A 15,824-nucleotide genomic window follows, 5' to 3' on the forward strand; every position below is an offset into this window, starting at 1 on the left:
CCTACCCCCATTTTTTTTATTTATTTTTTTAGCGAAATCATGCATTAAATTAAATAGAAAACTGTTATTCCGTTTTCCTTGAAGTAATGAAAGATATGGCAATGTGACATGGATTATTGACCTCATCCTATGGGCCAGTACAATTAAGTTTATGGAGGGCTTACGCATTACCCATATAATTCCTTATTTGTTGAGACTAGACATGTTTATCCTCAACCATTTGACAGCCAGGCATAATAACAATGAATTCATTGACAAGTTATGTTAGTTTTGTATGAAAATAGGTGGGGCAGTGACTAATGCTGACAATCCCGTGTACTATCGAAACCGTTAGCGGACAACAATGTACCTCACTTTGGTGGAAAACACACTGCCTAGTTCTTTCTGGTACGCACACAACAGTATAAAGGTATTGGTGGAAAAATTTGAACTTTGCCTCACCATTTTTACTCTGTTTATGTGTTATAGGACTTAACACGGGACATAACGCACACACCCGCCTTGCGCGCAGGCCCTCCAGTACTCTATCTATTTATCTATAATAATCTAGCCATCAATTTATACAGGATTCTTGTTCTCAGAGTTATACCATGATGATAGTCATGAATGAAAAAATATTTTCATTCATTCCACTTCTTGCATCCTCTAATCTTAATACTCTCTTATCACTTATCATTCACCACTTATAACCTAAGAACTGTCCTCCAACTTCACTCAGTCCTCTTTTTCCTACTACATACATATACACTCTGTCATCTAATGGTCATTCTTTCCATGTGATCACATTACCTTAATATGTTGTATGTATTTATCAATCTGCTTAATCATTCTGAATTTCATTCTTTCACTTTTGCCTCTGAGGTCAGTCAGTTAAACACTTAAATTTCTTTTCCTATTACTAGTGTCTGCATCAATAAGTATACAGTATACCAGTGAACTTACCTCTATATCCACAAGTCTTTCCTTCAGACCAGGGTCTGCATCCACAGTCATGGATTTGAAGGCGTCCAGGATGGGCCGGTAGCCAGTGCAGCGACAAATGTTCCCATCCAGTGATGCTTCTACCTTGGCAGAAGTGAGTGGCCCAGACTCCTTTGTCTGGCTATGGATGAAAATATCAGAATCAAGAGAATCAGTGAATCATTGTCATCTCTTACAAGAAGATATTTAATTGCATAACAAGAAAGCAAGGTCTCGTGATGATAAAAACAATAAATGTAATAATTATGATGTTTAATGAGCTTAATTTTGTAACAATAAGTAGGATAGTTATGTTAGCAAAGTAGATTTAATCAAACACTTTATTGCACTTATGATTTTCCTGTCAAAAACTAATGTTGGTTATTGTATATAACACTGATTTTATCTAACATTGCTCAAGCCCAAGAAAATTGACTCAAAGACCAAAACAATTAATCAGTGCAAACAAACAAGGATTAGTGCAAAAACTTAACTCAAATCTAAAGAAATTACTTGAATAAAAAATCTAATTTATTTATTTTTTATTAATCAATTAATTAACTATTTTTTCTTTTTTTTGTAAACACAATAAGAATTATTTTCCAACCTTGCTTGTCAATAACATTTTTTCTTGTTCATCAATGACCTACTCACAAATCAAAACTTCTTATATTACTCACTCCTATGTTGATGACACCATCTTTCACCGTTTCATATCTTTTCATACACAACCAACCATTCAGGAATTAAATAGCACACAAAAAGCCACAGAACACTTGATTTGTATTGTCTCAATATTTTTTAATAAGGACAAACCAAACTTAGCATGTACGTACTTTTCAATGTCTGAAAACTCGACCCCTCAAATAATCAATGTGACACATCTTCTATCCCCCTTCTTCAGTGACACTCTTCCTTGCCTACACTAAATAAACTTAGTCTGTCCTTTAAGTACGTATAATCTAAACTGGCTGAAAACTTCCCATCTCATCTTTAGTTTATACAGCTATGAAATTAGGTATTTTGAGTCTTCACTACCAATTTTTCCCATCCTTCAGCAGCAATCTCTGTACAGGGCCCTTACCTCTCCATGCAAGAGTATGCTTCACATGTGTCAGTTTTTCTCACCCTCCCCTCCCACCTAGCCACTCCCAACTGCAACTTCTGTATATGCAAAGAATATACTTCCCACGTATTGGTGGGTTCCACTCATACTGGTCTTTGAGACAGGGTGAAATCAAGCACTTTCAGTCTTACCAACTTATCTCCTCTAACAGACTGTCTTCAGTTTCTTTCATCTCTGTAATGGTACTGTACATCTATTGCTATTTTTGTAGCATTATTTTCATGCTTACTGCTGTTCCAATTTTGCTAACTGAATGCCTTCCCTCCTCCACAGTCTCAATGCAAATGACTTTAAACATTCTCTGTCCACCACTGTAATACAAGAGTTTCAGTCATTCATCCTTCTTTTCTGGCTTCTAACCACTGCTGTCTTTTTATGGTACTGGAAGCAGGGTCAGATGACATCCAAGAAAATTCATCTCAGGATTTCAGTTTCCTGAATTCCATATAAAAGTTGTCAACTTGTAATAGTAGTATACTGGTGAGGTGTACAAAACTGTACAGTACAATCCAAACAAATGATATGAAGAAATGTGACATTATATTGGTAATGAATGTAAGAAAATAAAGACAATAAACAACAAATATAGTGAGGAAAGAAGGAGAGCCAATAACAAGCCATTTTTGTGTAAGAATTAAATGTTAACGGGAATATAATGGCTACTTGTCTTTGCTAAAGACAGTCTTTTTTTTTTTAAAGACTAGATAACAATACTTACCCATACATGGTCATGATCATGCCTGGTGAGCAAAAGCCACACTGAGTCCCATAGAAGCCATGCAGAGCCTTCTGTATGGGGTGATAACCTGTGTAGCGGTTCCCCAAACTTTCTATAGTCTCGATCTTCCATCCTGCACAGGCATACAGCATTGCCTGACACTGCAATATCAAAATAATATTCAACTCATGCAACTACTGTATATTGCAGACTTTACATAATTTCATAATTTCTTACACAGATTACCGTATGCTGTTCCTTTACCACTAGGTTTGCGCACCTGCACCACACACTTTCCTCATTTTCATTAAATATTATCTTTGTTGTAGTATAGAATAATCCACTAATTATCTATGTACATATTCTAAAACAGTGTACAAGCAGAACCTCACTCAGATTCAATTTTGACCCAGAAATAGCTGTGGATGAGATATGAAGGCCCATCAGGTGATAATCTACAACACACACACACACACACACACACACAGCATCACGTTATGTGTTATGTCTATCGAAAAAACAGGTGTACACACACCCACCCACACACTATTACCATCTATATAACAAAGGTCAAAGGAACACACACACACACACACACACCTTTATTTATTTCAAATGGAAAGCAGGCCACACACACACACACACACACACACACACACACACACACAGTAAAACATGTTAGATATGGACGACGAAAGCCACGAAGGAAACACATCTGGGAAGCTCCCGCCCTTACGACGCATTAACTATGAACTACCGCTCCGGTAGTGTTGCTGGGTAGCTGTTTGTTTACACACACTTCCCGCTAACCAGCCGATACTTCCCAGTCGCTATGTGTGCATGTGTTCCGACTAGAAGGGTTCTGTCCATACTTCCAACGATTTGCAGTTTCAGTCGCAGATAGATAGATATAGACACATCTAGGCTTGTGTATAAAGAATATGAGCTTAGGCCTAATAATCAATAGCACATTAGGCTTGATGATGTAAAACTGACAACTGTGACGACCAAAATTGCCGCCCCAAAAAAAGTACTACTTAGGGTGGACCACCCCTTCCTCCGCCCTCCCGCTTCCTTAGCTCCGCCACTGCCTTTAGACTAAAAACTAGTCGGGATGGCCACTGTCCATTCATTAGCTCGGTCCAGGCGCGGAGCAGCCTTGAGGGGGCGGAGCATTCTCGATGGGTCCTTGTGTTGTGCTAAATGCAATTTATTTTTCATCTTTATTTTTCTACTTTACTTTATCACCTTTATCCTTACAAATACAGCTGCCAGAGTCCTACATTGTGACTTTCGGACTTTACTTTCCTTTTTTCTTTTTCTTCTCCCCCATGCAATAGTGGGCTCGGGGCGGCCGCCCCTTCTGCTCCCCACCCCCTGCTCTGCTCTTGGCTAGGTCTCTTGTTAGGTCTCTTTCAAGCCGAACACGTCTATGCAGAACGAATTGGTTGGCAATAGACTATCTACCTCGTTATCAGACTTCGATTTCTAAGTTAAGAAAATAATCGCATTTACAGGGCTTCATATGTTCATGGTTTCTTGTAGTCTACTTCCTAATCTAGAAGGAAAGAAAATATAACACTAACTTTGAGGTATAAATTGAGTAATAAGGTAATTCTTGTCCCAGGGATTGAGATGTTAAAAAAAAAAGTGAATGGTTATAAAGTTAATTTAATATTAAGGCGTTTATCTTGTAGATATGTATTTAAAAATACTTATTACAATATATCGGAGATAGTAAAATAACCAAAAATATACGCCATCTAACTCCACCTAACCTAACCTAGCACCATTTGACTACTTTGTCTGTGAAATATTGCTATATCGGGTGAACTTTGCAACCGAAACGCGAGTCCGGCCGAACACACACACACACACACACACACACACACACACACACACACACACACACACACACACACAAAAAAAAAAAAAAAAAAAAAAAAAATCGTCTCCCAACTGAGACCGGCAAGGCCAAGAGACATGGCATACCATAAGTTCTTACTGTAGCTTTGTAGCTCAGAATAACATCTAAATATTTGTATTGAATCTGTACGTGATGCATTGGCCACCACCACCACTTACCGCCTGCACGCTGAAAGTCTTGGTGTGGCCAGGCGACTCACGGTCTGGAACTGTTGCCACTACGGTGCATACACCACAGCCTCCTTCCCGACACAGTGCCTTGGTGCCCGGCGCCTGCACTACCTCTCTTATGAAGTCCACCAGGCGAGTCCACGGTGGCACGTCCGGACCAACTGAGAGAAAGAAAGTTATATTTCTCAATTTTGTCGTCAACGGATCACGCCACCAAGGCAGGAGAAACTACACTGTCCTGACTGATAATCCAATTTACTTTCACCACTGTGGGAAATGTGCAAGGATCCTTGTATACAGATTAATGATATCGGTCTCCTAAACCACAGAGCCTCCTCAAAATTAATAACCTCATTATCTGCTATCTGCAACTACGTTTTTTTTTTATTACTCATTTATTTCTTTAAACAAGATCAGCTTCTGTCTCCGCAAAAGCACCCACTTATACTGAAAATCTCCGCCAGTCCATCACCGTACTGTACTTCTTCCACGTGTACAGCTTTAAGTATCATCAATACTCCTCCTGTTTTTCCTCTTTTGTCTCTCCACATAATATCTCTCTTCTTAAAAATTTACTTGAATGCCTTCTATCAACTATGTTTCTGTTAAGGCGGGTTCACAGGTGTCAATATGCGACTGAAATTGTAAGTTGCTGGAAGTATCGACAGTCATTCTAGTCGAAACACGTTCACACACAGCAACTGGGAAGTATCGGCTAGTTGGCGGGAGTGAAAGTAAATAGCTCAAATACCTAACAGGATGTCTTCCTCCGGTGACGGTGACGATGGCGATCAAATTAAATCATCACAAGTATTCAATCCTCACCTCAACTCCTCTCCATAGAGGGTAACAGTTCTTGGAGAGTGGCAGCTATATCAAACGTCGAGCTGCGTAACCTTTATATGGGGTATGATTAATTTCTAGGATCCCAGATGTGCTGGTTTTCCCTCACTAACTCTAACATTTCTCTACATCTGGACACCACATTTTCAAACCTTTCTCCGTGACGTCACAACGTGAACAAAGTCGCAAATCGACTGAACAAGACCAACATGTTGGTCTTTTTTTGCTACTGGTTTCTCCAGTCGGTAGGCACCAATATTCAGTCGGAAACTCAACTGACGTTCAATTTCAATCGCATATTGACACGTGTGAACCCGCCTTTATGCATATCACATCCGGTACTTTATCCAATATATACTCCCTCACTTCCAACATTCCTGATATGAACCCATCTACGAGTATGTTCGTCTACATAACTTGTAAGATCTTCCTTCCCCTTCCTGGACATACCATTTCCTCAGCCACATGTCCAGTCCTCTCCGGTAATTTTTTTCCTCTAGTTCTATCATTTTTTTCCCTAGGGTTCATTTTTCATCTCTCTCTCTCTCTCTCTCTCTCTCTCTCTCTCTCTCTCTCTCTCTCTCTCTCTCTCCCTTCTTCCTGGTTTATATCCCTATTTATCTAAATGTTGTATTCTGTATCCGCAGCCAGTTTTCCTGTCCATGCCAGTATTTTTTCAATCCTTACTTGGGATCTCAGTTTACCTTTTAATGGTCTTAAGGATCCCTCACTGTAATTTCTAAGTCTATATATTTCTTCACTTTTTTTTAATTAGTCCCTGTTCTTCATCCTGCACCCTTGAAATAATATATATATTTTTTTTACCATTTCTTTCTCCTTTTCTCTCACAAATTTCACTGGGTTTTTCTTCTCTTGTATTCCATATGTATAATAATCATACATTTCTTTCTATATACTGTGTCTTTCACTAGTTCTTCCTTTTTCTTTATCAGCTGTATCATCGTGTTATTTTTTTTTTCTCGTATTTGTTGTTTAACCACTCCTGTAAAGTCCACTTTTTTTTCATCTTTTGATCTTTTTTCCTTACCTTCTTCCACTCATCTAATTTTTCTTCACTCATCGGTCCCTCCCCTGCCTCAACCCCTAAGCCATTCCAATGCTGCCTCATAGTTCTTACACTTCTCCTTTAGGGCTCTGTTCCCCTTTTCAATTCCTTCTATAGTGTTGACCTCATTTCCTTGTTGACCTTCACTATTTCCGATAATTTTCTACATCTCGCTTTCAGTTCTTGATTTTCCTCAAACAGTTGATCTTGTTTTTCCAATACCTCGGCAATGACTTCCCTCATACATCTAATCTCCTTCGCCACTGATATGATTTTTTCTCATGTTAGGCCTTTCTTGTGTGTGTGTGTGTGTGTGTGTGTGTGTGTGTGTGTGTGTGTGTGTGTGTGTGTGTGTGTGTGTGTGTGTGTGTGTGTGTGTGTGTGTAATAATAATAATAATAATAATAATAATAATAATAATAATAATAATAATAATATAATAAATTCACCGTGTAACAAAGCTTGAGTTGAAACTGTTATTTCTTATTTTCTTATGTCCAGAAAACATGAAAAAATACTTATATTCATTTCTAATTTTGGTTTTGTGTCCAGGATAATGACATTTTTAAATCTACCCATTCTCATAGGGACAAAGTGACAAATTTGAAGTTTGACTTGAACAAAGTAGATACAAAACGACATATAATGCAATAATAGCATTTATTTATTCTAGAATTACACCAGTGAGACAATAGACACATTAGAAATGAGCAGTTCTTCTGTCTCAAAGGCAAAGATAACAAGGATGCTTGGTAAAGCCGCTTTGGAGACCCATCAGGAAAGCCACCATTTTGAAGCCTCTTATAACCTTCCAACGGTACTCTTCATATTTCAAAGCATCTAACAATATCTTGACACTCTTGTATTCCTCTGAGCTGGACAGAGTGGGCGAGGGGGAGAGACGGGTACATATTCCCGTTATGAAGCAGCACTGCTTTGAGGCTTCTACACGAGCTGTCGATAAAGAGCCGCCACTCTTTGGGGTTAAGGGTAATTCCAATTGCCTCAAACAGACCGCTCACATTGTGGCAAAAGCAAAGCTCATTTTGACGAGTGAAAAAGCTTGAAAAATGCTGGTGACGCTTTTTCTGACCTGATATGTGCACACTCTCATCTAGCAAATTCCACTGCTTGAGTCTCGACGTTTGACTTCGTGAGCCCAAGGTCTCTGATCAGGTCATTGATGTCTTCTTGGCTGGGGTAGTATGGATTTTTCTCATCAGTTGCGTCTCTGAACTCTGGATCAGTGTCTTCATGTTCTTCTGAACTACTTTCCTTTTGTAAACACTGCTGCTCTCTTAGAGTGGGTACGGGGAGCTCAGAGCAGTGTGGCACTGGCGCAATGGATGACAGAAGGTCAGGATATATGATAGCAGGCGCATTTTTGCCTGCTCGACGTTTGGAAGGGTCTACCATACAGAAAAAGCAATTGCTTGAGTGATCAGTTGGTTCCCTCCAAATTCGGGGGATTGCAAATCTCATAGCTCTTTTTTCCCCTCTGTACCAACCTGTAAAAAGCACAATGAAAACATAAGTGTAAAAATACAGATACATTCAACTCACTGTAATAGGATACGTTGAAACATAAAAGTATATACTGTATATTGTATATATATATATATATATATATATATATATATATATATATATATATATATATATATATATATATATATATATATATATATATATATATATATATATATATATATATATATATATATATATATATATATATATATAGTGTTTTTCTTACCTTCTAGAGTTCTTTTGCAAAGTTCGCAGGTGAAATGAGGTGCCCAAGGTTTGTCCTGATCCCCGACAGACATGCCGAAAAATGCATTGTAGGCCTCGCGCATTTTCAGTGATCTTTCCAGAGAGTACTTTTTAGCTCTAGTTTTGATAAACTCGTCACAGATGTAGCAAAATGCGTCTGCCGGACGCTTACAACCTCTGGATATCATGCTTGATGAATGCAGATAGTAATGAATGATGACGATCGACTTGTTTACACATTAACGGCTAGAAGTGAACTGACCTGTTGAGCATGTTGTTGAAGATTTGCCAATCCGAGGAATGACATGGGCTCCTGTTGAGCATATGTTCCCTGCATTTATACTACCATATACGAGTACGTTGCAAGAATGTTCTAGAAGTTCGTGAAACGTTTGGAAAGAATAGTTTTGAAGGTTCTGGAGTCATCTAGAAAGTTTTTTTTTCACCAAATTAGTGTAGAATCTGACTGGATTTCAAAACATCGCTGGCCAGTTTATAAAAATCAAAGTTTAGAAGAATAAACATTATATTCTTCGTCTTTTAGATGAAAGGAAATAGAAAACAACATTAATTGACCAAAGACAAAAAAAAGTCAAAATTTTGTTACACCGTGATATATAATAATAATAATAATAATAATAATAATAATAATAATAATAATAATAACAATATTTCGGTTTATTTGAATGGCAGCGAATACAGGTACAGAGATGGAAATCCTATATACTGAACATACGTATACATATATATTCCTATATATACTAACATTCCTACAGCTTAAGTCTACACAACCCCCATGTTGGCACCTGATAATATGGTGCGCGGTAGCTATTTATAGCGCCAGATATGCCTAGCGGCCTAGGCCCCGGGGTGATGCCAGCCCGTATGCATTTTGTTCTTATTAGGAGTTTGTTTCTCCTACCCAGCAGAGGCCACATCTTCCGTCTTACACCAGGAACCTAATCACTGCTAGGTGAACAGGGGCCACCCGCTTGAATAGAAGTCTTGCCCAAATGACCTCTGACGTGTCTGTGTGTGTGTGTGTGTGTGTGTGTGTGTGTGTGTGTGTGTGTGTGTGTGTGTGTGTGTGTGTGTGTGTGTGTGTGTGTGTGTGTGTGTGTGTGTGTGTGTGTGTGTGTGTGTGTGTGTGTGTGTGTGTGTGTGTGTGTGTGTGTGTGTGTGTGTGTGTGTGTGCCCGGTAGCTCAGTGGTTAGAGCGCTCGCTGGCTTCACAAGCCAGAGGACCGGGGTTCGATTCCCCGGCCGGGTGGAGATATTTGGGTGTGTCTCCTTTCACGTGTAGCCCCTGTTCATCTAGCAGTGAGTAGGTACGGGATGTAAATCGAGGAGTTGTGACCTTGTTGTCCCGGTGTGTGGTGTTATCCGAAGATCGGAAATAATGAGCTCTGAGCTCGCTCCGTAGGGTAACGTCTGGCTGTCTCGTCAGACACTGCAGCAGATCAAACAGTGAAACAGTGAAACACACACACACACACACACACACACACACACACACACATTCAACCTCCTTGGTCTGAACAATGAATGCTACCGAGCGGTAGCGTTTCCGCTCCTACCGAGAAACAGCCAAGTTTAAGTGTCTGCTAATCCATACATGTCTATTAATCCAATGAAAATTCACTCTCACGGCTGCAACCGCCTTGAGTGAATAGGGTATTATCTCTATAGTCAAAACAATTCATCTTTGTTTTTTTATTCACGCACTTTTTATACCAAGAATTTCCGGATAGTAGTACATAGTATAATTCCTCCATAAAGACTGAAGCGTGGCTGAAACTCCCCAATCCACAGTGCACAATTAACACAATATATAAATTACTATAATATGAATAAAAAAGTTTGCATCTGCAAACACGGATCTGGAGGTGCAAATAATCCATAAGTGCATTCGCATTCATTAAAAAAATAAGTAAAAATAAATGAATAGAATAAAAAAAATAACATTATAAACTCCGCACTTTCATCTGCAACCGCTTTTTATGAAAATACATATCTGGCTCACCCTCCGCCTCCTCTGAGGATCTCTGTAATCTAGTATCCGATACATCACGTTTTCATAAAACAATGTTTGGATGTGAGCGTTGCGCAATGGGTGGTGAGGGGAGTGGGTATAGGGAGGGGCTGAGAGGGGTGCGGGGCTGCTGATTTGAGGATAGAGCGGCAAGATTACCACTCACCAAGGTCAGATTGATAACGAGGCATTACCATTGGATATTACGGCACACCATACAGCTATCTGAGCGAAATTCCTCTATTCATTTAAGGAAAACGGACACATGTTAGGAGGCAACGGCAACACCTTTTCCTCCTCGCGAAGGCAAAGGGAAGACAGGGGAGCCTGACTAAACTCCAAATAAGTGACATTCCGAAACCTCGAATAGTATATCTAAGTTTTACTTTTAACACGTTAATGTGCTATCTGTGTTGGAGTTTATAAATCGAGTCACTACATGCTCCAAATGTACGTTAAAAGTGTTATAGTGTTGTTAACTAAGGCTGCAACAATTCTAGACAGGTTATGTGCCCTGTAGAGGCAGAACCGCTTAACTACAAGAATGACAAATTAGTTTAAGAATAAACATAAATATCCAAACAAAGTTACCATAGTCATCATTATCATCCGCTTTAACAATAGCCTCCCTCACCTTTCTCCACTCATCCCTGGTGCCTGAGGAACATCGTGCACTGCGGTCTTTGTAATGACTTGCAGATGGTAAGAGATTCGGCGAAGTCATGGTGACTTGAAGGCGTGTGCCCGCCGGCAAGAGAACAAACAAGGTGTGACAGGTCTCAGAGCCTGTGTGGTTTTGCTACACCTGTTTAGTATTAGTATTCGCTGCTTGCTTTCATGGCGCTATACTGATAGAGAGAGAGAGAGAGAGAGAGAGAGAGAGAGAGAGAGAGAGAGAGAGAGAGAGAGAGAGAGAGAGAGAGAGAGAGAGAGAGAGAGAGAGAGAGGGAGACGTGACGTGACGTGACAAGACTCCTAACATTTCAGCAAGCGGCGTTTTTAGATCGTGATGTGACCACCATAGTACAGACTTACCGGCCAAGTCTGAGGATACCGCTACTGCGTCTCGCATTCTTCTCAACTTACGTTATCTTGTTAGTATGACAAGTGAGGTACGTTGTTGTACCGTTCGAGAATCAATTATTGCGCACGAAGCTACTACATTAACATATTTAATTAATTCCTTACCCGCAACACTGACACAACCACTCAGACACACACACACACAAAGATTGAGATAAGATATTAGATGACTAACTCAATCACTAACTTTGAGATAAGATGCAAGATGCGTGATAAATGGTGGCATACCTATCTGTAAAACCCAAGAGCGAAAAAAAAAGATTAGAAAAGCAGAATCAATACGGAAAAATATCAAGACAAAACCACAAATCAAGTGAAATAAAAAGACAACTTAATGAATGATTAAACTTATGTAGACATCTTGAAAATTACCATTAGCACAAATTAATTTGAAGAAAAGAAAACCAACACAAATGACAACAAATCTTGAAGAAAAGGGACCTACTATAATAGTTATGTATCGGATACTAAATTACAGAGATCCGCGGAGGCAGAGGCTAAGCCGGATATTATTTTCAGAAAATGCCGTTGCCGATAAAAGTGCCAAGTTTGAAATTTAATTTTTGCAGATTTGGATGCAGTTGCGGATTATTTGCACCTCCAGATGCGTGGTTGCGGACTCGGATTTTTTTAAACGTCAATCACTTTTATATAGTACTCTCTCTCTCTCTCTCTCTCTCTCTCTCTCTACATACACACATACACACACACGACCCCACCACTTAATTCTCACCGATATAGATAGGCTGCGTTTTTTACGTGAATGCGAAGCTTCTGTCATAAGAAAATGCTGTTGAAGAGGCGGAGAAGAATTTTTTGTTGCTTAAAAACGCGGTTGCGGATACTAATGAGGATATTAATTTCACTGCAAAGCCTCCACAGTTGTGGTTGCGCAGGTGGATATTCGACACATCACTACTGTAATCTAAGAATACATCTGGCCCGAAACCGGGAAAATTGCCCAATAAATAACAAACCTTCAAACTAAGCTTAGTGTTGTGCTAAGCTTCACGAACACGACGAACAAGCCATTGTATCTAAAAGAGGGAGATAGAAGGAGAATCCTCCAAATCTCGCCTTTTTCTTATGAATCACGTCATGCAAACTTACTTAATGACATTAGACTCACTCAGTACAACTCCAAACTTCAAAATGACGATGACGAAAGTTAATTCTTTTACCACCTTATTAATGCACACATCATTATTGCTGTTCTTTATAAGTTAACGTTTGCGCCATACTACAGACACCTGAATCATAGCTCCTACATTGATAAATTTAATTCCTTACCCGCAACAATAACACAAACACACACACACACAAACACACACAAAGATTGGGATAAGATATTACATAAATAACTCACCACTAACTTTGAGATAAGATACAAGATGCATGATAAATGTGGTCTCTATAGTTCTGTCTGATAATGCCGATTTCAAGAGGGCAAGAAAATTTTGCCGAGCAACATTTCCACTGAAAGCTTGACAAATATCGGCTCAAGTTATCAAGCTTGAAGAATAGTACAATGATAGAATACATACATACATACATACCTATCTATCTATCTGTAAATCCCAAGAGCGGAAAAAAATGATTAGAAAAGCAGAATCAATAAGAAAAATATCAAGTCAGACAAAACCATTTAATGAAATATTTAGTCCTGTCTGCCAGAATGAGAGTGATTAATTTCTAAAACAATGCTGAACAAAACGTTTCACTTCATACCTGTATATGTTTTATCATTGACAATGAGCGAAATATTATTCTGAACAAGGTCTGCGATGTCTGGCGACGCCTTGTTTACTCTTCCTTGCTGGGGAGCCATTTTGATGAGCGTTTTCCAATTTCAACCGAGCTCACTGAAATGAAGAAGAAAGCATTGTTAGCGAAAACCTTCAACAAGAGCCAGCAGTTATCTTGGGATGGGACAAGCTAGGAGTACAATACTACATGCCATCCTCCCGCCATGCTTCAAGGGAATGAATCTCTCCTCGTCTAGGTGGGGTTCAGTGTTCTTGGAAGACGTTTTTTAACATCTTTTTGCTTCCCCATACAGATAACACCCTTTGCTTCCCTACACAAATAACACCCTTTGCTTCCCTACACAGATAACACCATTTGCATTCCTATATAGATAACACCCTTCACATTTCCCACGCTAATAACACCCTTTGCTTCCCCGCACAGATAACACCCATTGCCTTCCTGCACAGATAACACCCTTTACATTTCCCACGCTAATAACACTTCTTGCTTCCCCGCACAGATAACACCCATTGCCTTCTCGCCCAGATAACATTATAATGAGTTCGGTTTGATAAGCACGAGACTGGGTCAAGTTGGTAAGAGTAGTGTCAGACGGGTGGGGGTGGGGGTGGGGATGGGGGTGGTGGTGGATGGAGGGGGTTTTTATATCGGAAAAGCCCATACCTGTCAAAGTGAGTGAAAAGAACAGATAAAAGACGAACTATTTTGGCAGCACAGAAGTGTTAATAAGCCTCAGATAAAGAAAATTTCTCTCTCTCTCTCTCTCTCTCTCTCTCTCTCTCTCTCTCTTACTTATTTCCTCTCTTTACCACTCCTCAGCACGTCCATCTTTCCCTATCACTCATAATTTTTGCTTCTATTACTATTACATTTACCATTATTATTACTATTATTATTATCATTATTGAGAGAGAGAGAGAGAGAGAGAGAGAGAGAGAGAGAGAGAGAGAGAGAGAGAGAGAGAGAGAGAGAGAGAGAGAGGCCAGTGGATAGGGGAGAGTGGAGGTGTTTCATGCCTTTATGACACCAATCTTAATCCACTCTACAAAACAAATTGCTTGTATCAAACTTCTCATGTCCTTCCATATACCTCCCTTCCCGCTCTCTCCTCCCACATCTCTCTCCCTCTCTCTTCTTATACAACAATCGGTGGTGCTAAAACTTACATCACTGACACAAGACACTATTCTTGATCATTCCACACACACTTTTCACGCCCCACCAACAACAGCGTCGCATAATTAACAAGAGGTGACTCGTAACACACCTGCAGAGCCACAGCTGTCACATGTCCTTCCGCACATCTTGTTCTTACCTCCCTGGAGAGAGAGAGAGAGAGAGAGAGAGAGAGAGAGAGAGAGAGAGAGAGAGAGATTCTAAAAATCGATGTTGCTTTCCTTAAAGCCTCGGACTACGTAGGCCATATTTACGGTCCCTGCTGAAATCTGAGACTGGAATGAAGTCCCCCTGCTGTCCGGGTATCAATTAACCCGCCAACGTAATATAACCCTCCTGTTCCTGCCAGGCACTCCTTTATGTACAGTTATTCTAGCAATGAAAGAGAACCTGTCAGGTTAAGGCGTGTGAATGTGAAAGGAAATTAAGAAGCGAGAAAATGTATGAAGATTGAATGTGTGAATGTGATAGGATGGGGGCATTGGGAAATTTAAAAAATGTATGTAGGGAATTCTATGTATGGCATTTTAACTTAGTCGGAATGACCAAGGCATACTTGAAAGATGACGTGCAAGTGGGTGGCAGGAAGTATGGCATGAGAGTATGCTGGTGAGAGAGTGATGGTTATGGAAGATGTGAATGGCGAGATACATGGCGATTTTGTAAACGAGACGAATGTGGAGAACCTGGATGAGACATGGCAGAAGGACGAATGACTTGAGTGTGCTAGGAACAAGAATCTACGATTGATTATATGCTGGTGAATGAACGAATGCATTGAGATTCTGACTCCCATTGTGGATTGATAAGGATGGAACAAAGGTCACTTGTCACAAAGAAAGAGTGCAATGGCCGAGAGATTGTAGGATGGGAGAATTTCTAGGTAGACTTGAGTAAGAGAAGTTGGGAGGATGGATTGGATGGATTTTGTATTAGGCGCCGCAACAGCAAGAAGTTGGGAGGATGAAAGCTTGAATGGTGTGGATGAATTGAAAGATAAATTTGTAGAGAATGTGATGAATGCAAACAGCCAGCAAGATAGGGTATTTAAGAACGAATGAGAAAGAGCGTGCTTGTAAATCGTGGTAAAATGAGGAGCTATTCAACTATAGTCTGTCTACTCTAAATTGGCTCCTGGGTCTCGGTTTGAATGGCGTCCCAGGGAATGCGTGGTTGTC

The 15,824-nt window shown here is 39.8% G+C and overlaps 1 protein-coding gene across 2 annotated transcripts in view; it reads right to left on the reverse strand.

Annotated features, from left to right (window-relative positions):
- Positions 1 to 15,824, reverse strand: part of LOC123506534 (probable aldehyde oxidase 2) — a 36,791-nt gene that overhangs the window by 18,093 nt on the left and 2,874 nt on the right. Inside the window, exons 2-6 of one of the 2 annotated variants that reach the window (XM_045258697.1) lie at positions 14,637 to 14,789; positions 13,429 to 13,562; positions 4,890 to 5,062; positions 2,805 to 2,965; positions 943 to 1,102 (exon numbers count right to left, since the gene is read on the reverse strand). In XM_045258697.1, the coding sequence (XP_045114632.1) occupies positions 943 to 1,102; positions 2,805 to 2,965; positions 4,890 to 5,062; positions 13,429 to 13,528 (594 nt within the window). In that variant the 5' untranslated portion in view covers positions 13,529 to 13,562; positions 14,637 to 14,789. The remainder of the gene's footprint in view (positions 1 to 942; positions 1,103 to 2,804; positions 2,966 to 4,889; positions 5,063 to 13,428; positions 13,563 to 14,636; positions 14,790 to 15,824) is intronic. The other variant, XM_045258696.1, reaches the window with a different exon arrangement.

This window comes from Portunus trituberculatus, chromosome 20 (assembly GCF_017591435.1).
Source record: "Portunus trituberculatus isolate SZX2019 chromosome 20, ASM1759143v1, whole genome shotgun sequence".
NCBI classification, from domain to species: Eukaryota; Metazoa; Arthropoda; class Malacostraca; order Decapoda; family Portunidae; genus Portunus; species Portunus trituberculatus.